The sequence below is a fragment of the Phascolarctos cinereus genome, unplaced genomic scaffold, assembly GCF_003287225.1.
Source record: "Phascolarctos cinereus isolate Bilbo 61053 unplaced genomic scaffold, phaCin_HiC Scaffold_726;HRSCAF=1367, whole genome shotgun sequence".
Taxonomy (NCBI): domain Eukaryota; kingdom Metazoa; phylum Chordata; class Mammalia; order Diprotodontia; family Phascolarctidae; genus Phascolarctos; species Phascolarctos cinereus.
Window position 1 is genome coordinate 264,460,385 of NW_027556098.1, and position 27,519 is coordinate 264,487,903.

Here is a 27,519-nt window from a genome sequence, read left to right on the forward strand (position 1 = left end):
ACTAGGTGTCAATGGCAGTTTTAGAACACAGGAGAGACATGGGCAGGACCATGCATTAAGAAGACCAAACAATGAAGTGGATGAATTGGAGAGAAGATAAATTGGAGGCAGGAAGACTGTAATAGAAGGCTTTTATGACAATCTAGGGGAAAAAAGATGAAGGCTTAGGCAAGAGTGGTTGAAAAGTCTTAGGAAATAAATGGAAGTGAGAGATGTTTTGGAGTTAGAACTGACAGGGAGGCTTAGCACCTGACTGATATGTGAGTCAAGAGAGCCAAAGATGACTAAGAAGTGGTGCCATGAGCAGAAAGAGAGTCTTTAGGAGGAGAAGCAATACTATAACTCCATCAATCAGGAAATTCCATGTTTATCAAAAATGGGTAATTTTCTAATGCATCAACATCAGTGTTTCTATTACTCTTTTGGGAAATTTCCAGGAAGAAAATGGAATTGAAATCCTGATTTTGGAATTTAGCAAGAGATGACATTTTTGGCTGCAGGGTTTCTTTAGAACCTCCTCTCTAAGCCACTCTGGATAGTGGTATTGAGAGGAAATCCTAAAGAAAGAGAAAAAAGACAAAGAAAAAGAGAATAGGAAAAGAATGACCCATGTTAAAAGGTTGCTAATGATTGACCAACCCACCAAAAATGAGTTGGGTAGAACCTTACATGTCCCAAGGAGACCAGGAGGAAACAGGTTCTGTGCTGCTTGGGGAAAGAGGAGGCTTGAGCCCTGCTCCAGCCTTACCTCATGCACCAATCCACTCCACGATACCCAATCCAATCTCTGGTAGAAGGCCCCACTTTTAGACAGCTCTGATTGTTAGGAAGGTCTTCTACTGAGCTAAAAAATCTATCCCCACATAACATTCACCCTAGTTTTCCCTTCAGGGGCTGAAAAATGATATGTAGCCTGGCTTATTTAAGAGCCAGTCCTCTACATCTTCAATTGGAAGCTGAGTGACCATTTGCCATGGATGTTGTAGACGGGAATAAGACTCATCCCATTTCCACACTATAACCCTTCAAATATGGGAAGTAGCCATCATGGCCTCCCCTCAGTCTTATCTTCTCCAGACTAAACATCCCCTATTCCTTCAACAAGTCCTCTCATAGCACGGTCTCCAGTCTTCTAACCTGTCTGGTTGCCTTCTTCTGGGGATACTCCAGCTTGTCAATGGTATTCCTTAATAGTGATACCTAGAACTGAACACGGTACTCCACACATGGTCTGACCAGGCCAAAGAACAACAGAACTAGTGCCTCTACCATTCTGGTGACCAGGCATCTCTTAATGAAGCCATTTTGGGTTGCCCTCTCACACTGATGACTCACACTAAGCTTGCAATCCACTAAACACCTTAATGAACAGCCATAAACACTCTTCCTCCGTCCTGGACTTATAAAGTTAACTTTAACCTAAGTGTAGAATTTCGCATTTATCTCTACTCTATTTAGCTTATTAGATATGGCCCATCATTCTGGCCTGTCAAAATCTTTTAGTTGACTGCCATTCTGAATGTCAGCTACCCATCTCAGCTTCATGCCATCTGCAAACGACACATGCAAGCCTACCATTTAGGCCACCAAGTCACTGCTGGAAAAAAAAAAAGGGGAAGGGCACAAGACCAAGGATAGACTCCTGGGGCACTCCACTAGAGACTTTCTCCCAAACTGACATTGAACCACTAATGACAACTCTTTGCCGATGACCACTTACATGTTTCCAAATCCTCCTAACTCTACTATTATCTAGCCTAAATTTCTCCATATTTTCCACATGAAAAGCGTGACTCTGTCAAGAGCTTTACTAAAATCTAGGTAAACTAGAATATAGCATTTTTCCTATCAAAAGAAGGAAATGAAGTTATCTTGGAATAATTCATTACATAATCCATTGGCTCTTTTATAGGTGTTCACTAACCATTTTCTAATACTGTGCTCTAGAATTTTGACAAAAATGGAAGGCAAGCTCTCTGTACTGGAGTTTACAGACTCTAATCTTTTTTTCTTTTAGTAAACTGAGGGAAAATGTTGTCAGGCAGCATTCGTTCATGATCGTTCATTCAACAAACATACATAAAGCACTTAATAAGTAAAAGGTACAGTCCCAAGCCTTGGGAATACAAAGATAAAACATGACAGTTAATGTTCTCAAGAAGCTTATATTTTACTAATGAGACTCATATGTAACGAGGTACCTATAATACTAAAAAGGAATAACAGAAGAAAAGGAGAGATCCAAAGAAAGTATTCTTAAGTTCTAAACTGACCTACAAATGAAATTTTAGAACATAAATCCTAGTAAGTCAGAGACTGCTTAGACCACTTTGCATGATTTATTACATTTTTATGCATATGGTCTCTTCAACTAGATTATAAACGACCTGAGGCTAGGAATGATGTCTTATACTTCTTTGTATCACTCAAAGAGTTTGTCTCTCCCTGCTGACTGATGAAGGCTCATTCTCTACACATGGTAGTCTCTGGGCAGTATCATAACCAGGTCAAAGAAAGCCCTGCTAATGGGCACATATTAGACTCATATCAATCAGGAAGAAAGCCATGCTTTATGGGGAAGCTTCATCACAGCCTGTCAGTGAATGAGGATCTGAGTCCTAAGCTCTGTCTATCCCCAATCCTGCCTCAGCTGTCACATGATGACTGCCCCATAATGTTGATACAGCATCTTCTAGTTGTTTTGGCCACAAGTCTGCTTATACCAAGCTGGCTGCTATAATCTTCACTTAGGCAGAGAGAAAGATTTGTTCATGGCCCCACAATAAGTCTCATACTTGCTTTTTGTTTTCAGTTTTTAATCTAGGGCAAGGGTTCTTAACCTGGGATCCATGAACTTTGCTTTGTTTTGTTTCCTCCCAAGTATTTTGCTAATAATATTTCAATGTAACTGGTTTTCTTTGTAATTCTTTGCATTTTATTTATGTACTTAAAAACATTATGGTCCATAAGCTTCACCAAGCTTCTAGACAGGCCTAGGACACAAAAAGCTTAAGACCCCTGATCTAAGAAGGTAATGAGGATACAGGGCAAATGAGAACAAAGAACGAGAATGTATCTAATGCGAAATGTCACTTTCCAATTATGCACAGTAACTCACACTTTAATAACACTAGAAAGTTTACAAAGTACCTTCCCTACAACCACCCTGTAGGAAAGGTAGCATGTGTACTGTCCTCTACTTTTTGTGGATGAAAAGAATGAGGTCAGACAGAAATTCGGTGACTTGTCCAAGGTCATACAGTTAGTAAGCACACTCAAATCTTCTGATTCCAAGACCACACATTCCAATAAAGTTTTGGCTCAATTGGTCCAGAAGTTGGCTACCAAGCAAACAACCCCTATCATTGTGACAAAGCCTGCGTATCCTGGGGCATACTCAGGAGAATCCTCTGGCTTCCTCAGAGGGACAGTGGGACAACAGCCTAAAAGCCTCTCTAGAGTGTCCCCCTTTCAAACCACAAAAATAGGTTCCTACTTTCCCTCTCCCAAAGAGCCAATGCTCAGGGCAATTTTACTCCATGTGGCTCAGATCTGAACTTTGAATTTCCATGTTTAGAAGTCACAGGGCCCTTAACTTGGCATCAGGGAACTTCAAGCAGGCTGGTACAACATATAGCACACATTCCGTGCCAGGCACTGTGCTCAGCATTTTATAAATATTTAATTTAATATTTAATTAACAAACATTTAATCCTCACAACAACCATGGGAGGTAGGTGCTGTTACTATCCCCATTTTACAGTTGAGGAAACTGAGACAAAAAAAGACTGACTTGCCCAAAGTCACACAGCTAGTAAGTATCTGTGGCCACATTTGAACTCAGGTCTCCCTGATGCCAGGGCCAGCATTCTATCCACTGAGCACAGCCTCTAATACCCCTCTTTTTGTACCTCAGTTGAAAATTTATAGAATCATAGGGTTTAGATCTAGAGAAGGAAACTTAAAGATACTTAGAGAGTTCGCTTTTTTCTCCAAACAGGCTATTCCTATCCCTAAAAAGAGTCTGAAAAGTACAATTTCCCAGCTAAGCTGTGGACTTTAGAAGTTATACCCCTGGCCTCCTCCCTCAAGGTGCATAATAGCTTCCCTACTCAGCCTGGTAGGTGTTTTCCCAGGTACCTGTACGGTAAACAAAGACAGGACAGTCCAGTAATAGCAATTCTAGGGCTATATCCCAAAGAGATCAAACAAATGGGAAAAGGACCTACATGTACAAAAATATTCATAGCAGCTCTTTTTGTGGTGGCAAAGAATTGGAAATTGAGACGATGCCCATCAACTGGGGAATGGCTGAGCAAGTTGTGGTATATGAATGTAATGGAATACTATTGTGCTATAAGAAATGATGAACAGGCTGACTTCAGAAAAACCCGGAAAGACTTATATGGTCTGATGCTGAGTGAAGTGAGCAGAACCAAGAGGACTTTGTACACAATAACAGCCACGTTATGCAATGACTAATATTGTTAAACTGAACCCTTATCAGCATTACCAGGATCTAAGACATCTCCAGAGGTCTCAGGATGGAAAATGCTGTCCACACCCAAAGAAAGAACTATGGAAGTCGAATCGCTATCACTTATTTTTACCTTCTGTTGAGTTTTGTTTCATCTTTCTGATGGTTCCTCCTATTGGTTTTAATTTTTACTTACAACTTCACTAATGTAAAAATACGTTTAATGGGAATGTAAAGCCTGTATCAGATTGTGCGCCATCTTGGGGAGAGTGGGGGGGAGGAAGGGGGAGAAAAATTTTCAACTCAAAAGCATATGGAAGTGATTGTTAATAAATCAAAATAAAAATTAAATTAAATTAAATTAAATTAAAAGACAGGACAGGTCACTCTAATTGTTATTCCTCCTCCCCATCTGAAGGGGTCTCTGATTTATAACAATGAAAAACCAGTTTCTCAATATGAGAAAATTTAATAAGCCCCTCCTGGGTTTTACTGGCATTGCATAATTTTATAAGCTTCAGAAAAATCACGCGTTCTTCCTTACCTCCCGCCACTTCTCTGTAAACCTGTATAGTTCTTAGCCTTGATTTATATCTTCTCAGCATTCAACAAGTATGTGAGTGCCTACTATGTGCACCTTTCCTTTCCTATAGGAAATAGGACCTTGAGACCTAGAAAGCCAGAGGGTTCCAGGGCAAGAGCTGAGAACGTGCTATAGGGAAGGTAAGGTTCCCTGGAGGAAGTTCAGTCCTGTTTTATGGGGCATGAATGTTTGCTGCTTCCCCTAAGTTCTGCCCCTTCTCTGGAAGAGATACATATCAGATCTGAGATGAATTCAGATTGAATAAAAAAAGCAAACGAGACTGATTGTATCAAATAGACATTCTTGTGATGCACAGAGAGGGTGGAGGAAGGTGGAACTGGCTTATACTATTAAGCTCTAAGTTACAAATCCTTCCACCTCTGAAGCCACAGGTTCAGATCCTGCACCAAAGGTCATTTTGGTCCTAGAAGCTTCCTTCACTAAATAACTGCCACATCCAAGTGACAAATCATGAGCCATCAGAGAGCTTCCTCCAGCACAGATCTGACCATGCAACTTCTCTATTATATAAACTCCAGTGCTTCCTTATCACCTCCAGGATTCAATATAAAAAGACAGCACAGGTCTCCATTTGGAGTTCAAAGCCCTTCACAACGTACTCCTTCCTACCTTACCAGTGATCTTACACTTTACTGGCCTCCCAGCTATTCCATCAACAAGGCTCTCTATCGCTTGGCTCTGGGCATTTTCTTTGGCTGTTCCCTGTGCCTGGGACACCCCAACCCTTCCTGGCTTTAAGTCCCAACGAAAAATCCCATCTTCTAGAGGAAGCCTTTCCCAAACCCTCTTAATTCCAGTGCCTTGCCTCTGTTAATTATTTCCTACCTATCCTGTATATAGCTTGTTTGCATATATTTATTTGCATGTTGTCTCCCCCCATCAGACTGTGAGCAAGGATCATCTTTTGCCTTTCATTCTATCCCCAGAGCTTACTTACCACAGTGCCTCAACATATAGTAGGTGCTTAATAAATGTTTATTGACAGACCGGATCTGCAGTCTCACCCCATTGTCAAAGGGGCTGTCTTATACCTTTCTTTGTATCCCAGGCTCCTACTCTCTGCAAAGTGCACAGTGCCTGGCACATAGTAAACTCTTAACAAATGTTTACTGACCAACTGACAGCATCTGTCCTGGGGGCAGCTCATGGAAAACTGTTTGCTTCCTCTGCTACCGCCCCACTGTGTTCCACTCAGGTCCCCCTGGGCCATGGAAAACAGCTTATGGCAGGTACAGCTTCACAGTGTCCTAGCTTCCATCTGACCCTGTATTTTAGCTGCTTAGTTCATCAGGCTGCTACAAGAACAGGAGATTCCCCTCCACCCCACCCTGCTCCCACCCCCACAAAACTAGGGAACAGAGGCTTTTCAGTGAGATACTTGAGGGAAAAGTGACCAGCTGTCTTTGTGGGACTTGGAGTTACTTGCTCATTATCAGTCCAGCCTAAGCTCTTTTTTTCCTCTTCTTTTTTTTCTTAATTCTGAAGATGGGGGAGATGAAGAGGCTGTTCACAAGGGAGAGAAGAACAAGAGATCTATAACAGCAATATTCCAACAGGTGGGTCCTGAGGGATGATGGCTCCTGTGCCTAACAAGGAACCTTCTAGTCCTGCTCCTTTTACAAAAGGTAAAGAGTCAAAAGTCCCTAAAGTAAACAAGGCACTTTCCAGGGGCTCAGGTCACTCCCGATCATTCTCCAGTCTCCATAGGAAAAACACAAGCACAGTTTACCCTGAAAATGTCTGACTGTTCCCTGGAATCACACTAATGGGTGAGCATGCAAAGAACAGCTTAGAAAGTGACTCTAATCAATTCAGCATAACGTTTCAGAAAGAAAGACAGCATTAATCATGTATCTTTCCTCATACTATCCCACCCAGGTATCAACAAATTCAGTCTTCTCTCCCTCAATTTCACTCCTCTGAGCCACAAGGAAGGGGTGGGGGTGAAGACAGAAGCTATACTGAAGCCTCAAGTCTTCTAATAACAACTTCACACCCCAAGAGGCCTCTCCCTGGGTCCTTCACTGGGCCTACAACACCCTTAACTCTCAATCAACGTGGGAAAAGTACACAGGTGGTAGAAGGGTCAGCCTTCTTCTCTAGGGTCACATCTGATGTTTCACCAGGTCACTGGGTCCCACTGCTATTCACTGAAGGCTCTTGCTTCCTTGGCTTTAAAAAAAATAAGTTTCTGGGGTTTATACTAGTCCTGAAGAGCATGCATTCTACTGAATTAGATTAAAGCAAAGAAGAGGGACCAGAAAGGAGGCGAAGAAATGGGGAATAACCACTCACCAATGTTTACTTACTTTGAGGGGGAGGGGTAGGAAGAGTATCTATTTATTTCTCAAGGCAGTATCACGAAGGAACTGAGGAGAGAGCCGACCTTTCACCTGAAAGACTGTGCTGATAACATGTGCACGGTGAGTGGTAAGAAACGTTAAACGGACCAATAAAAAAAAACACTAAAAATTTAGTATCCACTGAGCATTTCATTACTGGTGGGAGAAAGTATAATATATATGTAGGTGGGGGGGGGCATGATGGAGGAAGGAGCTGACTTAGGGGAATACTGGTTGAAGCTCCAGAGGCAATTCAAACACCTCGTGCCACTTCTCTCCTTCTGCCATCCCAACATTAACTCCTTCAGCGCCAAAACTCAGTGCTTCCCCAAGCAGGTGAGCATTTTGCATATGGAAAGACTCCGTATCTGCCTTACAGAAAGGCTATAGGGCCATATTTAACACAAATATGCCGTTCAGAAAAATCCAGGACCTGGGGAATACTAACCCTTTCACCTACTGTAAAACCACTTGAAATCTGTCCCTGGGAGTCAATAAATTTTATCTCATTTTATTCTATTATCTTCCTTTTTTGTAGATGAAGAAACTGAAGCAGACAGAAGGAGTGAGTTGCCGGGGGGGGGGGGGGGGGGGGCAGAGCTAGCAAGTGTCTGGGGTTGGATTTGAACTCAGCTCTTCCTGACTTCAGTAAGTCCAACACTCTCTCCACTGCATTAAGCCCCATACAACCTGTAAACTACACCCTGGGGTGGGACTTTGGGGGGGGGATATGGAGGAGTGGAGAGAATGAGGGAGGGGCGTTTTAGGATGGTCTGGGAAGGTCAGTTTATCCCAGGGCAATGAGCTATCCTGTGGCCTGGCTGCGGGGCCAAAGTCCCACGCCTGGTCCTGTCCTCCCGGCAGGCTGGAGCCCTCTGGAGGAGAGTAAAGCACTCTGAGGTCTCGGGGACTGGAAGGCGCCCAAGGAAATGGTAAAAAGGAGGAGAGAGGGAATTGGGGGGTGGGAGGGGGAGGGGGAATCCTATGATTGGGATACCCTCCCTCCCCCGAGAGAAAGGGCTGAGAACCTGGGAAGTGGGGCACGGGTCCGAGAGTGAGTCCTTGCAAGAGGCAGAGAAGCATTCCAGGGGATAAGTGGGTCTCAGGTGGGGGATGCGCGTGGAGGCTGGAGATGACTGGTCCAGGGGAGGCATCAAGGTGGGCGGGAGGAGGAGGTCCTGGAGAAGGGGACCGGGGCGCGCTCGGGGTGGGGGGCTGTTCTCGGGGCAGAGGGCGGACCCCGGCCCGGGCTGGGAGCTCCCGGGGGGGGGGTGCGGCTCTCACCTGCGGACCAGCAGGAAGCTTATGACCGCCAGCAGCAGGAGGCTAAGTTTCCGGCGTTGGTCTCGCCGCCGGCTGGAGCTGCTCCACATCTTGGGCGGCCGCGGCGGCGGCGGCGGCGGCGGCGGCGGCGGTTGCTGCTCCTATCAGGGATCACGGTCACGATCCCCGGTCCGGCTCCGACTCCGGCTCCGGTTCCGGGTCCGGCTCCGACTCCCGCTCCGGCTCCAGATAGCAGCCAGCCAGCCGGAGCCCGTTCCTAGGAAACCACCCCTCCCCGGCCCGCCCCTTTGGCCGCTCTGACTCGCTAGGTCCTGCCCAGTCGCGCCCCTTATTGGCCCCACCCCCCGCGGCCTCACTTGGCCAAGCTCCCAGACTGAAGGGGTGGAAAGGGCGGCCCCCGACGCCCTGGGCTCTTTGTGGCTGAGAGATGAGAGAGAGAAGACCCGGCCTGCTCGGGTTCGGATTGTGAGACCGAAAGAGGCTGGGGGCTTTTCCGCCTCCCTCTGCCTCCCAGGCGAGGCGAGGCTCTGAAGTGGAGGCCCTGGGGCGCTGCCTGCCATCCAGTCTACCTCTGCATTGCCCGTGCTTGCAGTGCGCAGACCCTGCGGGTCCCAGAAGTGAAAGATCTGGGCAAGGCAAAGCCCAAAGCTGACGCCAACGGGAACAGAGTCAAATGCACGGGGTGAATGCCAGCAAACGCGCAGACACATCTGAGCTGGCACATTCTCCAAAATCCCCCCCTTTTGCAGAAGAAAAATACATTTTAATTACCGTGCCAACCTTGTGGGCATTCTTTCCACCAAGACAAGCCCACAACCAGTTAAAATTTAGTAGAAGTTTTCATGAGGCCAAATGCCACCTCAGACTCTTACCAGTCGAATGACCCTAGGACAATCACTTAACCTCTCTCAGCCTCAGTTTCCTCATCTATAAAATGGGGATAATAATGGTGCCTACCTCCCCGGGTTGTTGTGAGGAGCAAATCAGATAACCTATGAAAAAATGTTTTGCAAACTTCAAAGCATTATATAAATGCTAGCTATATTATAATTATTATAAATTGCTGTGCACAAAAAATAGCCCCCTGTTCTGGTGATAAACCTCTCCACACTTAGGTCATAAGGTCATAGCTTCAGAGCTGGAAAGGACCTTCAAGGGCCATCTGACTCACCTCCACCCCTTCAATTTACAGGGAAGGAAACAGAATGAAAGAGGTTAAACAACTTGCACATTTAGTGAGCATCAGAGGTGAGATTTGACCCAGAACTTCTGATTCCAGAACCAGTATACCTACCACTGTACCAAGTCATTATCCTGGATGGCCAGATTTAAAACAAAGTATTGATACCTTTGTAGGAACTAAAGATAATAATAGCTAGAATATATATGACATCTAAGAGCTTGACAAAAATCTCCTCTCCCTGGGAGGTGTTTTTACAGTTGTAGAAACAAAGATAAGCAGATTAAGTGACTTGCTCAAGGTCACACAGTTAATGTCCAGCTAACTTTGTACTCAGATCTTCCTGACTCCAGGCCCAGTGCTCTATCCACTGATGTGCCTACCAGAGTTTGCTTTTGGTAAGCCTACAAGAACTCAAGGTCACCTCTACCACCTGGTGAAGCATCATCTTTTGATCATAGTTGCTTGTAAATGGAACAAATAGATTAAAGGATGTTAGATTTAGAGGTGGAAGCAATCTTAGTTACATCTAGTCCAACGTTCTCATTTTACAGATGGCCTGGCAGAGCCCAATACAGCTTTGACAGAGTCAGAATTTGAACCCAGGTCCTCTGATTCTAGGTCCCGTACTCTTTCCACAGTAGCACACTTGCTAAATCCTCACACCAGTGAGGAACCTGGGATTAAGGGACTGGCAAAATGCATTCCCAAAACCTCTCTGGAGCACACTAAACTGTGTCTGAACTTCAAGAATTTCCAGGAAAATCTTCATTTTGGGGGGGGAGTGGAGGGTAGCATCGATAGCAGCAGGACCACAGAAAATGCCACCCCTCATTTTACTTTGCTTTAAATCCATTTGTCCTTCTGTTGTATAAAGTGCTGAGTGTGCAAGCCTATTTCTGAGCCTAATGAGGCCTTCCTCCTTAGGAGCCAGACTGGTCGGCGATTTTTAGCTGCCTCTCTCAAGCACTGGGCAAATATTTAGTCCAGTTTAATGATAAACAAGCAAATGCCAAACCAAAAAAAAAATGATAAAGTAAAACCAATCTGTTATGTTGGTCTTTGTTTCCATTTTCTATCCCTGCCTCACCACTCCTGAAGGGGAAGGGAAATACCAAAATAAAAATGGGATAGCATGGGCATAATGTCTTCATCCTTATGACATTAACAAATTATTTGAAAGACCATCAGCTCAAAAAAAAAAACTTGAGACAAAAACAAGAATACTAGAAGGACTTTGTAACAGGGCCTGTAGGAAGCCTGAACTGCTTAGTCTACTTCTGTCCTTAATGTTTTTACTAAGGCAAAGGGGAGGAGAAAAAATTTTTAAAAAGCAGACTCTTTAAAAACGGCTGACAGCTTAATTCTGCTCCCTGTTCTCCACTTCTGTGTTTTATCTGGGCATCAATTTTCCTGAGCATCTTTGGCTTCTGTCCTTTCCCAATGGGTCTAGTAGAGGGTTTTGTCACTGATTAGGAAGCACTCATGGGTAACAAAGAACTTGTCCATGAAGCAAATGGCCTCAAAGCCTTCCCAGTCCATCTGCAAGGCTGGTAGTAAGGTATGGGCCATTGGCCATGAGTTAACCAGCCAGTCAGGTTACCATGCCAGTCAGTTTGAACTAGCACCCTACGTAAAAAATTAGGAACTTCTGCAAGATTGCCCTGGAGGCAGGTAAGGCCCTTTCTAATTTAATGAAGGGAAAATGCCAAACTTTTAAAATTCTGTGCAAAACTGAGGTAGTTTTGGTACTCCTGCTCCTGGATTTAATTCTTGGAAAAAAGGAAAAATAAAGAAAATGATGATTTTGATTCAATCTCACGAGGGGAGAAAAACTGAAGGTACCTTAATGTCTCACATGGCGTGAGTGCTTTCCCTGATAACAGGGGGAAATGCCCTAGAAATAAGGGCAGAAGCAAAGGAAGAACGATGTAACTGGGGTATAGTGAACTCAGGGAGTGAAAAGAAAGGCCAGGAGAAGCTGGAGATGATTGCGAATTAGAAAGAATAGAACAACACAGCATGGTACAGTGGACAGAACCTTGGATTCGAATCCTGCCTCAGCCGTTTTCTTATCTGTGGGATCTTGAGCATCTCTGGGCCTCAGTTTCCTCATCTATAAAATGAAGGTGCTGGATGTGATGCCTCTAAAGTCCTTTCCAGTCCTCAACCTGTCATCAACCAGTAAACATTTATTAAGTACCCTTTCTGTCCCAGGCCCTGCACTAAGTGCTGGGGATGGACACATAGGCAAAAGTCAATTAGCCAGTACCTTCATGGAGGCTATGGGGGGGGGGTTCCTTTTTTTTTTTGAGACAATTAAGTGACTTGCCCAGGGTCACACAGCTAGTAAGATTCTGAGGCCAAATTTTAACTCCAGTCCTCCTGACTCCAGGGCCTGTGCTCTTACTGTACCACCTACCTTCCCCACTAACCTGTTTTTAAAAGGAAAGATAATAGGCACAGATACAGAGGGTTTCAAAAATCCTGATACAGTTCTAAACTACCAAGATCACTAAAGCTCAACACGGCACTGAGATTTTGGGAACACCTTGCAGAAATGTAGCAGGCTCTAAGACCAGTTCCTCTGACGACCAGGTCCTGGCTGCCTGAATGCATGGAAAATGTAGCATCAAGGAAACAGTAGTATTCTTCTCACTCTGGAAGAAATAGGGAAGGGAAGAGAAGAGGGTGGGGAGGAGAGGAATAGCAATGGTGCTGTGTGTAGAGCCCCGGAGGTCCAACTCTGCCCACTGGGGAGCATACAGGGTGTGTCTAATTATTAGGGAAATTTCTCCTGGCCAAGAATTGAAGTGGCTAGTGAAATGCCAAGTCCTCCTTCCCCCTTCCCTCCTCCCTTTCCATCCAAAAAGACAGATGTTTAAAACCAGACTTTTCTGTTCTTCTAGGTTGATTTTTTGCTGGTTTAAATATTACTTTAAAGCCTGCTTTCTCAAAATAATAAGATTTGCTTTGAAATGGTACAGGTCCTTATTCAATAGCAATGGGGATGGCGAAAGACGTTAACATAGTAACTGAGGTCGGTATGTTATACCGAGAAATTAGCGAGTTGACCACCCAGGCTAATTTTAAATTGTGGACTTTATTAGCGCGTGGCTGCCAGGGGTATTCACATCCAAATCGAGCAGCCCCCATCAGGGATTGAGCTAGGGTTTATATAGGGAGTATACAGGACAGGGAGGGGGATGGATCTTTGAAGTCTGGCAAGAAGAAGAGGTTTTTGGGGGCTGGTCAAGGACACCCCTCTCCCTCTGTGTAGATATGATAATGCTCTGCAAACTTTCTTACAATGGAGGCTTCCAGAGATATGATCTGAGGGCTAGGGCCTGAGCAGCCAGATAAGGGTCTTGCTGACGCCCATGCATGAATACTGCTAGGCACAGCGTCCTTAGGCTGGGGAGTGGTTGTTAGAGATAGTGTTTCTGAGACTAGGGAGGCATTTTGGGGGTAAAAGTATAAGCACAAGCATCCAAGCACCCCATCATTACAGGTCAGGGATCACACAAACCAGACCAGGTGTCCTGGTTTCTGGTATAAACATAATTATCTAAAGACATTGTATTGCAAGTTTTCTTATCCATTTGCTTTGGAGGTATGGGCTGTGCTTAAGCTATGCAGGAGTACATTTCACTATTGTTTAGATTTAGGAGGAAAGAGGTCTGGGGCAAGATTAAGCAGCAACTTCTGCTTTCCATGGCCTAAAGGGCCCTACTACCTAAATGGTAAAATAATGTTCTGCATTACAGGTAGAGAGAGGCACTGAAGTCCAACCCATCCAGTTAAAACTGGAGTGATGGTGATGGTTTTTCTCCTAGGTAGGGGCTCCTCAATATGAGAGAGAATCTTATGGCCTTGACTTAATTGATTTTGGATACGCTTCCCAAAAGGAAGAACAAATCTGGATCTGAGGATTTCCTCCTGCCCCTCAGGCTAAAGGGAACTGGTTTCCATTACAATGGGGGGGGGGGAGTCTGGGAGAGGAGGAGCATGTAATTGAACTTTGCAGTCCTTCCCATTGTTTTCTCTCCATATCTGCTCAGTGGAGCTAGGGTGGTGACTATGGAGGATGTCCAGCCCAGATGGAGGAGCAAGGGGAGGGTTTGGGAAAAAATGACTTTCCCAAATTCTTAGGGTAGGGCCTGGAAGAGGATCTAATTACCCTCTCCCTTTATTTTTCATCTTAGCTTCACAGGCAGCTAGATAAAGAAGGTTACATAGATATATACAAACATAAAGACAAATAGTAAACAGTATAGGGGAATACCATGCTTGATTTGGAGTAAGGAAGATTAAGTTTGCATCCTTTTTCTCACACTCACTGGCATGGACAAGGTGCTCAGCCTTTCTGTAAACTTCATCTATTCTTTCATCTAAGAGTGAGTGTAAATAGCAACTGTTTCAGCTTTGGCCAGAAATTCTGAAGGTCTTCACCTCTCAAATTGATTTTTTTTTTTGGAACTAAGTAAAACAGGCCATTCTTTGCCTTATTTCTTACCTAGCCTTAATCACTGAATGAGCGTTGCCTCAGTCAAATTGAGACCTGGCAAAGACATTAGCTTAAAAAGGACAAGGTCTCCCACTGCATCCTGGGCCATCTCCAGTCCTCCTGATCTATATCTTGCCACTGGACCCAGATAGCTCTGGAGGAAAGAATGAGGCTGGTGACTTTGCACAGCCTTCCCTCACTTAAATCCAATTCACTTGTAAGTCATGGCATCACCTTCCGGATGTCATGGTCTTCTTCGAGAATGAAGACAAACAACAACAAAATGGGAATAATAATACTCGCACTACCTATCTCATAAGGTTGTTTTGAGGCTCAAATGAGAATATGTGTAAAACATTTTGGAAACCTTAAAGCGTTATAGAAAGGTACACTATTATGTGGAGGGGAAGCTGATGTAAAATTAATTAATATTAATGACAATATTAATTTATTTAATAAAATTAATAAAATCCTTTTTGAAAAAATGTAAGCTATTGCTATAATAAAAATAATTACTATGGTAAAGAAAACCGGTAGGCTACTTTTGACCACTACCTGGGAATATTCACACTTCGCACTATGTATGTCTGCCTTTATCCACTACCCGATTTCCTTGTGACCTTGAATTAATTTTGACTGCCTGATCTGGAGATTGCCTAAATTCTGTCATCTCATATCAATCATCCTGAAACTGTCCCCTCTCCTCTTTCAGGCTGACCAGTTTAAAGAACTATATAGGACCTTCTTTCCTTTATCATCGCAATCATAGATGTGCATAGAACATAGATCAGGTATGCTGGCCCACCAGGGCATACCTAGCCCATGTTCTTTGCGTGCAAAACCCAACTATTGATTAGGGCATTAAAACCTTGCAAACAAATGTAGAAAAACAAAAATATTGTAAATGCAACTCTGACCATCCATAATATAATAAAAATTACATTCAATAGAATGTAACAAAGATTAAAAATTAATTGGAAACTAAATGTACTAAAAAAAGGTGGGTCAAAATCATGGAAATAATCAATAATTTCATTAATGATGACAACAATTAAACGACACCAAAATTTATGGAATACAGCCAAAGTAGTACTTCAGGGAAAAATGTATATCTTTAAATGCTTTCATCAATAAAACTGAGAAGAAGTAGATCAACAAATTAGGCATCAATAAATTGAACTCTCTCCCTAATTAAACAACAAAACAGAAATCCTGAAAGTCAAAGGAGAGATTAGCAAAATTAAAACTTAAAAAACAAATCATTAAACTAATAAATTAAACTAGGAGTTTTTTTAAATATACATAATACAATAGATAAGCCATTGGCTACTTTTATTTTTAGAAAAGAAAACCTAATTATTAGTATCAAAAATTTAAAAATGAATTCACAATTGATCAGAAAGAAATGAATGTAATTATTAGCTGTTTCACCCAACTTTATACCAACAAAGCTAATAATCTAAATTAAATGGATGAATATTTACAAAAATATAAATTCCCTAGATTAATAGGACCAGAAATAGTATACTTAAATAATTATATCTTAGAAAAAGAAACTGAATAAACCATAAATGAACTCCAGGGTTGGGGATGAAGGGAGAACAGGACCAGATAGATTTACTAGTAAATTCTACCAAACATTTAAAAACCTATTTCTCAGCTATGCTTGGCACCTTCACAAATACTAAACATGTATCAGGCCATAAAAACCTCACCAACAAATGAAGAAAAATCATTTTCTATGCTTATCTATGAACATTGTACAGCTCTACCCCAACCTCCAGATTCTCTTTCTATTCAATCAAAATGCTTCCCACACGTACTCTTGATTTCCGTCCATCCGAAATTCCATAAGCAGCAGTCAGTAACCAGGTGACTGCCAAGGCCTAGACCTCAGCAAAATAAAAAACTAAAGCTGAAGGTAGAGGTCATCAAAACAAGACAAAGTCTGTCCAGTAGCAGCAGCTTCAGGAACTGCCAAAACCTTCGACTACCTTTAGTGCTGAGTCGGCCCAGAGCTTCCTGCCCACCCCTCCTGCCTGGATAGTTCCCTTTCTCAGAAGACACCTTGTCTATCTTCACCCAACAAATTATTACAATCAGTGTCACAAGGCAAGTCAAGCCCTCAGAGAAGAACAAGGAAGCTAAAAGTGAGTCTGGACTATTCATTTTGATAGATGGAAAGAGAATAGCCCACATTTGGATCCTTCTCTGTCAGAGATGATTCTTTTAAAGTGTGATCATTAACCCTGGATGCAGAGACTCTCATGGAATACATTTTTCCTCACCCCTTCTGGTATCCAGTTTGTTGGCCTAGAGATGGGAGTGTGCTTGTCCCAGTCAGGGATTATTGCACATTCCTAGGAGTGGTCTTCAGGGCTTCCTTCCGATGGGTGAAATACTGGAGCTGCTAGTGGAAGATGTCCAGGATCTCATGGACCATGGAGTCCTCGACTTAGCCAATGGTGACCTGGGATATAGGCACAGGCTTTGGGCTTATAGCTCTGTCTTGAGCCTCAATAGACTGTGAAGAGAGACATTGCCCACCTCACTGTCTAGTTCCATATACCAGATAGGCACCAGCTCTGGCAGAAGCAAAACTGTTGTGAGCACTAGAGAAGGAAAAAGTAGGGCAAGGTCAAGAGTCTATCTCAGCTGCAAGCCATCCTTTGGAGGACAAGTGACTTGCCCAAGGCCATGAAAGCTAATCAAGTAGTCAACATTTTCTGGAGGAGAGTCCTGATCATGAGAACCCCTCCCTCTCTCCCCTCTCACCACTATCTCCATTCTCTATTAACTATGGCCTCAGTTCCACTTGCCATCTCTGGCTGTTTATCTTAAGGGAGTGTATAGATTCATCTGTCCCTGACATCCTAGAAAGACTAGAGCAAGGACAAAGCTTTGTATACCTTGAGCAAGGTTTAAAAAGTGCACACACAAACACACACACATACACACACATCATTTAGCCTTCACTTTAAAACATGCAAATTGGTTTATCACAAAATAAATATCTGCCTATAGTGGAAGCCAGAATTTTATGGCATTAAAATATGTCCATTATGAAAAATTATATAAAATATCATTATATTAAAAAGTATGTGCCCCTTGACACCCTGCTCCCAGACTTTGTGGCTGTCTGTACTGTGGGGTGCATGTAGGGAATTTCCTGAAATTAAATTTAACCAAAAAAAATTTTTTTTAATATAGGAGTAGGACTCTGTCCAAGGGTTTGGCTTATTATCTTAAAGGGGACTATACTTGTACCAAATACAGGAATTCCCTTAAGAAAGACAGGTGGGTTCACAAAGAAACTTCTATAAAGTAATGATCAGAAGGTTTTGTCCAAACACTTTCTTCTAACATAAGGATTCCTACAGCTTGTATTTCAGGTTTGATTTCTTATTTACCCTGATGGATTATAGCTTCAGTTCCTTGCACCCCATTTCCCCCGACTTCCCCAGGCTGTCAAGGACCAAATCTACCCTGGGCTAATTATCCTAGAGGTCAGCAATGGAGATTAGCATGTGCTTCAAACCAGGTCGCTGCTGCCACCTACCGTCCTCTACAAAAATTTTGGCAATCCTAATTTCCCTGTGCAGTCTCCATCACACATCTCTACCTTAAAACCCCTCTTTGGGCCATTTAATTCAATTAAATAAACATCTACTAAGCCTATATGTGTAATCATTAATCCACAAACATTTCCTGAATATCTACTATGTGTCCACACTGTGCTAGCTCTGGAACAAAAAGACAAAAATTAAGCAATTTCTACCCTTGAGAAGTTCAATCAGGGCAAATAGCAGTACAGAAAGTACATATAAAATACATACGAAGAATATACAAGGTGATTTTAGAGGGTGAGCAGCTAGGCTGGGGAATTGGGAAAGGCTTTGTGTCAGGGGTGGTCCTGGAGTGGAGCATCAGAGCTAAGAAGGGAGGGAGAACATGCTAGGCATGGGGGCAGCCTATGGGAAGAAATGGGAGATTTATCAGGGATTGCAAGTGGGCTGGACCACATAATATGTACAAGGAATTAAGTGTAATAAGCCAGGAAAGGTAGGCTTGAGGCAAACTGTGAAGGATTTGAAATGCCAGAGATTTAAAATTATTATTTCTGTGCCAACAACTAGACTTCCATTTCCAGACATAGCCTCATTCCCAAGCTTCAGTCCTATCACAATGTCTATTGGACATTTCAAATTGTATCACAAGATCACAGTACCATAGAAAGCTTGAAGGAATCTTAGGAGACATACAAAAGTGGCTAACATTAATATAGCCCTTTAAGGTTTGCAAAAGTGTTACACACACACACACACACACACACACACATACACACACACATACACACACACTTTTATCTGGTCCAAACCCCCTCATTTTACAGATGAGGTAAGCAAACCCCGGAAAGTTTAAGTGATTTAACTTATTAACCAATCGATTAACCAATGCCAAGTGAGTTAAATGTTGAGTCAGAAGTTGAACTCAGATCTGTTGATTCCAAGTTCAGCACTTCAAATTCAGTTCTCTTTCCTTTCTACCATACTGCCTATCCCAGAGGATAACTCCACATGTACAACACAGAACTGGTGATCTTCTCCTCACCCCAACCTACTCCTTCTTTCAAACTTCCTTGAAGTTTGGAGGCCACCACTATCCTTTCACTCACCCGAGTCGGCAAGCTTAGAGTCATCCTCAGTCCCTCACTCCATACATCCAGCTACCGGTAAGATCTACAGTCACTTAAAAGATCATTTAATCAGTCAACGATCAACATCTGCTAGATAAAGAATGTCAGTTGTCCAGACTATGGAATTTGGGAAGTTCTATCACCCTGAGGAACCAATTAAATAGTTCTTTGATTCAAATTACAAGGTTCTAGAAATGACTCAAAAAAACATTTCTAAACTAAAGATGTTTATTGAAGTTTAAGCAGGATCAGATAGAAATTGGCTGTCTTGTAGTCTGTTGCCACTAGCCCTCAATGGCAGTTCCATTCAGTACAGATGGCCCTGTGCCTCAACTATAAGTTCTTGTAGGAGTTTAGAGAGTTTGGATTTCTGTTTTGTTTTTGTATCCCCAGAAATTACCATAGTACTTGGCATGCAATAGGGAATTAATGTTTTTAGATCAGGCCTTCACGACCTGCAGCCCACCAAAGGATTTTGGATAGCCCGTGAAAAATGTAGAGGAAAACATCCCCTACATTTTTCGTGGGCCACCCAAATGCTCTGGCATGCCTCTGGCTGCTTATGGCCCACAGGTCGCAGGCTGTGCAGGCCTGTTTTAGATGGTTCAAAGTATGCAGGCTCCCCTAGTCAAAGTTGTGTCTGCCTGCTCACAGCCTGCTTCAGAGAAGTTTTGTATCCGTGCGCAGTGCACTAATCTACAGCTGTCTACATTGCCTTGAGTTAGTCCACTAATAACAACAAGCATTTTTTTAGTGTTTAGCATGTGTTAGGCAGGCAGGGCAGATGGACACTGATCTGGGCCTAGAACAGAATAGAAGGACTGGACTGCATGTGGGAAGTTATATAACACTTTTTGCAATATCCAACTATTCTGATACACTCAAAAAAAAGTTAACCCTAATATTCTTCCAGTGATGCTATATAACTGTCAATCATGAAACAGAAAATCTCCAAAAACCATTTGGGTGACTCCTTTGGGTCATCCATAATGCATAAATAGGTGGTGAGGATAAGTAGGCTGAAGCATAGAATCAACAATGCTTTTATGTGTACAAAGTATCACATAAATATATCATATATCACAAAAGAGATCATCAAAGAAATGCATGATAAGAAAAGAATAAGGGCTGGTCTTACAGAAAAGGTACTTGTGAATAAATGCCTATTTAGCTTTTAGGAAGAAACACGGAGATTATACCAATAGAGACTATATGTAGTTATAATTTATTGACTCTAAAAGAGATGATGCAGTGAGGATACATGCCGCTCTGTGACATGGCCACTGGGGATGCTTTCATCTTGATACAGGGCACATGAAGTCCATCCAGGAGTTGATCCAATCTCCCAGCACCTCACACTGACCAGGGTGGTTCCTGAATGATGGGATTTCCATTGTTTTATGTTTAGGACTATGAAGGGAGCTGATGGCTTTTATAAATGTATTGAGTCTGCTCCTGTGTTACCTTGGGTGAGTCACTTAATCTTTCTAGGCTTCAAATTTCTTCATTTGCAAAATGAAAAAAATGGGAGCAGATGGCCTTTAGAGATGCCTGCTAGCTCTAAATCTCTGATCCTGTAATGATCCCATAATAATTGCTAAGTGGACCCCAAGTACCTTTGAACAACCCAGGCCTGAGCAGGCTAGATAAAGATACATGTGGGACTGGTAAACTTCTTTTGGTTTGCCTATTATTATTATTATTATTATTATTGTTGTTGTTGTTGTTATCATCAGTCATTCTAGCTGTTTCCATCTGCATGTGTGTCCCCATTCTGAAGGAAGAGGCCTAGTCTAACCACAGCATCCTCACCATAGAATATTAAAATATTATTAGAGTAGAGGTTTGCAATCTCCTTTATATCATGGACTCTTTTGGCACTCTAGTGACCCCTTCTCAAAATAATGCTTTTAGATGCATAAGATAAAATACATAAAATTACAAAGGTAACATGTTAGGGATCTGTAAGGATGTAGAGGGCCACAGACGGTTCACGAGATCTCACTGAAGGGCTGAGGCCCCTCTCGGGTGTTGGTCCATGAGCAAAGATTGCCTGGTTTGGTGCTCCATTCTATGCATCTCTAACTTCCCTCATTACTCATTAGTCATTAACAGTGTATTTGTGATTGGTGGTAGGTAAGTAAGTGCACGGACTGTGCATGCACTGTCCTTGAGCACAGCATGGGTTATACCTCATTGTAACTTGAGGCAGAGTTCCTGTTATTTTACTATATAAGTAAGTGCTTTGCTAGAAATAAACGGAGTTGTTGCCATCTTGTCTCCCGCCTCATCACCACACGGCTCGGAGGGGAAAGATCAAGCTGGACTTGAATCTTTCAGGAGAGCTTCCAAAGTGAGCTCCTAGCCGATTAGGCTGGTCGCGACAGTAACAAATCATACTGACATATGGTTATCAAAACATTTAAAAAATCAAGTTCCACAGACCCCAACATAAGAAGGTCCCTCATCTAGAGGAAAGATTCCAGAATGTTTGGCAGACCCTCTATGAGAGGACACAGACAAGAACACAAGAGGGCTATGTTCTGCACCAAGGGAGGAAATAGCCACCTTAATGAGATTCTGGATCTCCAGAAGCCCTGAAACCTCACAGTGATAGTGACTCTGCCTATTTTGAGATAGACTTAATATTCTACGATATTTATAAAGCTACCTCAGATTTAATACCTCAAAATTTCTACACCATTCAAAATAGAATTAGAAGAAGAAACGGGGGCAGTTAGGTGGCACAGTGGATAGAGCACCAACCCTGGAGTCAGGAGGACCTGAGTTCAAATCCAGCCTCAGGCACATAACACTTACTAGCTGTGTGACCCTGGGTAAGTCACTTAACCCCAATTGCCTCACACAAAAAAAAAAAAGATAAAAAAATTTTTTTTTTAAAGAAGAAATGGGAGTTGTGTCTCAACTTCCTGAATAGTGTGAGGGTTTTCTCACTGGAAAAGTTATGTTCAGGATAAAGGAAAGTACCTCTTAAATCCATGGACACCATGGATTTGAAATAGTCTTATTTCATAATATTTCTTATCACCTTACTGCTTTTACTGAATAAAAATTCGTCACTATTCTCTGTGTGCTTTCTCTTTAGCATTAGTAACATTGCTGAGTTAACACGAACATTTTTTGTGCCCTTATTTCAGGTTTCAAAATAAAGTCTCAAAATATCAGAAAGTATAATGAACTTTTGAAATTGAAAATGATGGTTCCAATAGGTTATAAGGGCAGTGATAGTTTCATTTTTGTCTTTGAACTCACAGTTTCGCATGGTGCCTGGCACATAGATGCTTCACTGAATGTTGTACTGAATCTAAGACAGAATATGCAATATTATTTCATGCCCATGGCCCCCCACCCTCCTATCTCTCCACAATGAAAAAAGGTAGTATACCTTACTTTAAGCAAGCCCAACTTGCTTAAAAACTTAGATTTACACAAAAGAGAAATCCCTTGTTTTACAAAAAGATTTACTATGGGATTACTTTAAGTAGCCAGCTCCCTTGACATATTTTTAATAGAATTGAGTATAAATGAAACTTTTCAAGAAACATACCATTGTGTAAAACAAGCCCACAGAATTCCTTCTGCTTGTTAACTGCCTTGTTCTTCTCCTGCCAAGAGAATACCCACCTTTGCCCTTAGTCCCAGGGAATGGGGAGCAGGCAGGAATAATACAGAACTGTTTTGTCATCAGAAACTCATAACTGCCTCTGCCTGAAGGGCTTTATATGCCCTATAGCTTATGTCCTTTAAAGCACCACTTCCTCCTCCAGCTTCTCCAAACAGCTCTTCTAGGCACAGTCAACTCTCGACTATGTTCTGAGGAATATGTGGAACAAAACCCCCATCTCATTCACAGAAGGCTCAGCGGTGCACTTGCGGGGCACTGTAAGTGCCTACAAGCACACCAAGGACTGGACATGTGAGCTGCATGGGGCAAGGCTGTTTTTGCAGCAAGGTTGTTATTTTTTTTCATAGTCACGTTTGCCTTTGGCTGATACTCAGTCTCATTTGCCTTAGGTAACAACAGAGGAGGCAGCCTGAGAGAGAAAGGCATGCACACCATGTTATTGTTTTTGCCGTTCGGTCCTTTCAGTTGTGTCTGACTCTTCTTGACTCCACTTAGGATTTCTTGGCAAAGATACTGGAGTGGTTTGCCTTTTCCTTCTCCAGCTCATTTTACAGATGAGGAAACTGATGCAAGCTGGATTAAGTGACTTGTCCAGGGTCGCATAGCTAGTGGCTGAGGCCAGATTTGAACTCAGGAATTTGAGACTTTCTGACTCCAGGCCCAGCACTCTATCCACTGTGCCACCTAGCTGCCTACTTTATGTAATCCATAATATATATAGTTGACAGATGGGTGTTCTCCATTCCTACTGCTGGGTAGAAGCCCCATGAGTGTATATTACCATCCTTCGGGCTGTGGGTCTTCATTTTCCAGACTCAATGTTACCAAAATCATCCTCAGGGCCTCCCGACTAGGTTCTCATAGCTTTTCCTTCTGTTTCTTTGCTATGAAGGAATTTTGCTCAAGACAGCCCTTGGCTATCTGGGCTGACACACAGCAGGGTGAGGGCAGAGAACTGAACACCACAGAACCCAAGACTTCCTTCTGGCCAAAGGCTTCATCTTTCTCCACTGACCAGGAGGAATGTTGCTGATGGCATTTTCTTGCCCTCTCTTGTTTTCTTTTCTGGGAGAGGTGCCAATGAGCAGCATAGTCCCCAAGAAAAGCATGGAGCAGGAGCCAGCCAGGCCAAGAGAAGTGAAGGCCCTGGATACCCCACAGACTGGTCAAAGTCTCGTTCTTGATGCAGATCTCATTAGTTTGGACTTTTAGAAAAATCTCTGTCCCATCTCACCCTCTTTTCTTTCCTGACACAACTGAAATAATGTGACTAGTACACCGGAAAAAGGACTCTCTGGAGTCAGAGGACCTGGGTTCAAATGGCCTCAGGTGTTTAGTCCTTGAGTGCTCTTGATCTCACAGGGCTTCTGTTTCCTCATCTTTAAATGAAGAGTACTGGACTATGTGATTGCTGAGATCCCATCAGGCTCTGAGTCTACGGTCCTATGAATCCCAGAATCTCGAAGTTCGAAGGCACCTCAGAAGCTAACTGGTCCCTTTCACAACACATTTGATAAGTTAAAAGCCTTGGAGGATGCCAGCCAGGGAAAACCTCAAACACTGAATTTTACTGCAACTCAAACAACTGAACAACAACAACAATAAACAAACAAATAAACAACACTTGATCTTTAGAATATGAGATCATAAACACAGAAGACAAAAACAATTCCTAAGAGAAATAGAAGGTCAAGACTGGCCTCTTCCCCTTGTGGGTCAAATAATAGGAAGGAGAGAGGACCTCCACTGATTTGAGGGGTCAGAGAAGTTGAGGGAAATCAGGAACACAGAAAAGTTTTAGTTCAGCATTCATTTCCTGAGAGTCTATATCTCCTTACAGGAGACAGAGAGGCTAAGTTATAGTATCAATTGTGATTTATTTTCACTCCCAACAAATACTACCTATACTGAAACTGAAAATAGGTGTATCTGACTTATAAAAATAGGCATCACAGAAACTGGCTGAGCCCAGCCACCCCTGACAATAAGTGGCTATAACCTCTTCGCTCCCATTCTAGAATATCTCTTCCTTTCCCCAGAGTTTGAGGGGTAGGAAGAAAGATCAATTCCTGCAAACTGAACTCTTCCCACTCCAGGAACAGCAGACATCTGTGAAAGCAGAGTGCCCCACAGGCTTCTCATCCTTTCCCAAGCCCTAAACTCAATGAAAAGTGTTTGACTTCTTTAAGTTGGGAGTTACCGTATGGCAGAGCCTAGCTGGTATGTTAAAATTGAATTGGTACAATGGCTAAATAAAATAAAGAACATATTTACATCCCAACGAGTCAGTAAAAAAAGAAACAAAACTAAGGCTTCAACTTGCTAAATAAGTTTTGCCTTGCTTATTGGTCTCAGGGTCTAGTCTGGTGACCCAGGGAAGCTCACTATAGGACAATTTGATTTAGTACTGCTAATCTCCATAGAGATTTCTCCCATCCACTTCCAAGTAAGCAAAGCAAACACAAGATCCACTCCCCACAAAACCAGCTAAAGAAGGGGGCTCCTGGCAATAAAAGCTTCAGACCAGTCCTCCCTGTTGTATTTCCTCTTTGGACCCTCTGGCCTTGTGGTGGAGCGAGTGGGGTTGGAGCCTCCCTAGAGATGGAATCTGGGAAAACCCTTCTACTCTGTAGACTGTAGAGGGATGACTAGCCAGGCCTATCAGGCAATCTGAAGAGAAGATTTCTATCCTACCCTACCCCCCAACCCAAAAGTTCCTGAATAACTGGAGCTAACCTGCTCAGGGAAAGAAATGACTGTTGCCCAAAGAGGGTATATCCTGGGACTTGATAACTTTGCCTGACTTTGTTTCCTCAAATATGATAACCTGTCAAGGAGAGATAGGTTGAGGCTTAACAACATGTAAAGCAGCTCTATGATAGCACAACAGCGTGAGCTGAAAGGTAAGCCTAAGGCTCAGGGCAGAGGGGAGATGAGTAATTAAAAAACAAGGGAGCAGTGCCCATCTGTATGGGATAGGATACAGTTAGGTCAGGATCAGTCCTGTGTGCAGCTCTTGACAGCTCTTCACCCTGTATAAGGGGCCTGTAGTATTTTTTTTTAAAGCCTTCTGTGGGCAGAGCAAAAAGGGGTTTAAGTGGGGAGACATTACAATTTGGGCCTTTGCCCTAGATTTATATATCCTGACACCAGGGAAAACACAGGGTTGAGGAAAGATGAGGCAGTGCATAGAGGACAGGGAGGGGAGGTGGATGGGGATCTCACTTCATTGTCTCTGGGGTGCAGCCAGGTGCCTGGGAGGTAGAGGGCTTCCTGAAGGCTATGGTCCAATAGCATCCTAGGTTCTGGACATTGATGATGTCCACTCCCTTGATCCAGTCCTGAGAGATGCCAGGCAGGGAGTGATCACAGGGAGATAGGATCACAGGAGATAAAGAAATAAAGAGACAAAGGAGATACAGATACATGGATTCTAAGAAGCTTGAGGGTAAGAGCTGGCTTTTTTTTTTCAAATCTTTGAGTCCCCAGCAGTTAGCATAGTGCTCTGCACATAATAGGAGCTTAATAAATGATTGGGGAATTGAAACGTCTCCCTTATTTCATCAAAGGCCCTGATAGGCTCAGGCTAGGACACGACTTAGGGATATTGTCCTGTGCCCATGCTTGCAGAGAAAGATATGGCTAGAGTAATCTCCTTCTGAGGTTTTGTGATGATGCCACTGTGATCATGGGAAGCCCTGTGTTAGAACATCATCTTCACTCCACACACCACAGAGTCTGGGGACAACTTACCTGTTTCTCCCCCTAAGAATCCAGGGGCAGCAGCTAGGTGGCACAGTAGAGTGCCAGGTCTGGAGTCAGAAAGACTCATCTTCCTGAATTAAAACCTGGCCTCAGACACTTACTAGCCATGTGTCACCCTGACAAATCACTTAATGCTATTTGCCTCAATTTTCTCATCTGTAAAATAAGCTGGAGAAGGAAATGGCAAACCACTCCAGTGTCTTTGCCAAGAAAATCCCAAATGGAGTCATAAAGAGTTAGACACACCTGAAATAACTGAACAACCACCACCACAATTAACCATCATACATTTGAGAATTGTTTCTAGCCATTCCCAGTTTGAGCACTTGTTGATTTGTGAATTTCTCCCTCCTTTACCTTTCTCACCTCTCCTAGGAAGGAAGGAAACACTTTATCCTAGAGACCTCCAATAGGTCCTAAAGTCTAGCTAGAGAACACTGGTGAGTTTTCTTTGTTTTGTTTTGTTTTTTTAATGGGGCAATGGGGTTAAGTGACTTGCACAGGGTCACACAGCTAGTGAGTGTTATGTGTCTGAAGTCGGATTTGAACTCAGGTCCTCCTGACTCTAAGTCCGGAGCTCCATCCACTGAGCCACCTAGCTGCCCCATTGGTGAGTTTTCTGTAGCATTTGGCAAACTAGGGAAGCTACACTAAGGCTCTCTCAGGGATACGGCCCTGTCCAGACTGTGGAAAGGTCTATGCCTCCAAAGGCATGAATTCCCAGAGTTAATGGATACCATAGTAAGAGATAGGATATGGGTATTAGACATGGCTCCTTTGGGGTGAGAGGCTAGAGGCCTTGGACAGAGCATCTAGTTCACTCACCTCCAGGGTAGAAAGGTATCCAAAGGGGAAGGTCCAGACTGCAGGGTGCCCCAAAAGAAGGCAGGAAATGAGACTTCATATTGGATTGGATTCCACATGATAGACTGCAGCCTATGAGAAAAACTGGGAAGTAAGGAAGAAGGAACACTGCTTCCATGTGTAGTAATTCTGCTATTAGTTCCAGAGTCAAGTC

At 43.0% G+C, this 27,519-nt stretch overlaps 2 protein-coding genes across 2 annotated transcripts in view; both read right to left on the minus strand.

Moving 5' to 3' along the window:
* Positions 1 to 9,689, minus strand: part of LOC110195857 (beta-galactosidase-1-like protein 2) — a 56,951-nt gene extending 47,262 nt beyond the window's left edge. Inside the window, 1 exon segment of the mRNA XM_020968792.2 lies at positions 8,708 to 9,689. Within this exon segment, the coding sequence (XP_020824451.1) occupies positions 8,708 to 8,796 (89 nt within the window). The 5' untranslated portion in view covers positions 8,797 to 9,689.
* The window catches only part of LOC110195871 (beta-galactosidase-1-like protein 2), a 38,277-nt gene continuing 19,608 nt past the window's right edge, over positions 8,851 to 27,519 (minus strand). The window contains 1 exon segment of the mRNA XM_078146178.1: positions 8,851 to 9,333. Within this exon segment, the coding sequence (XP_078002304.1) occupies positions 8,851 to 9,333 (483 nt within the window).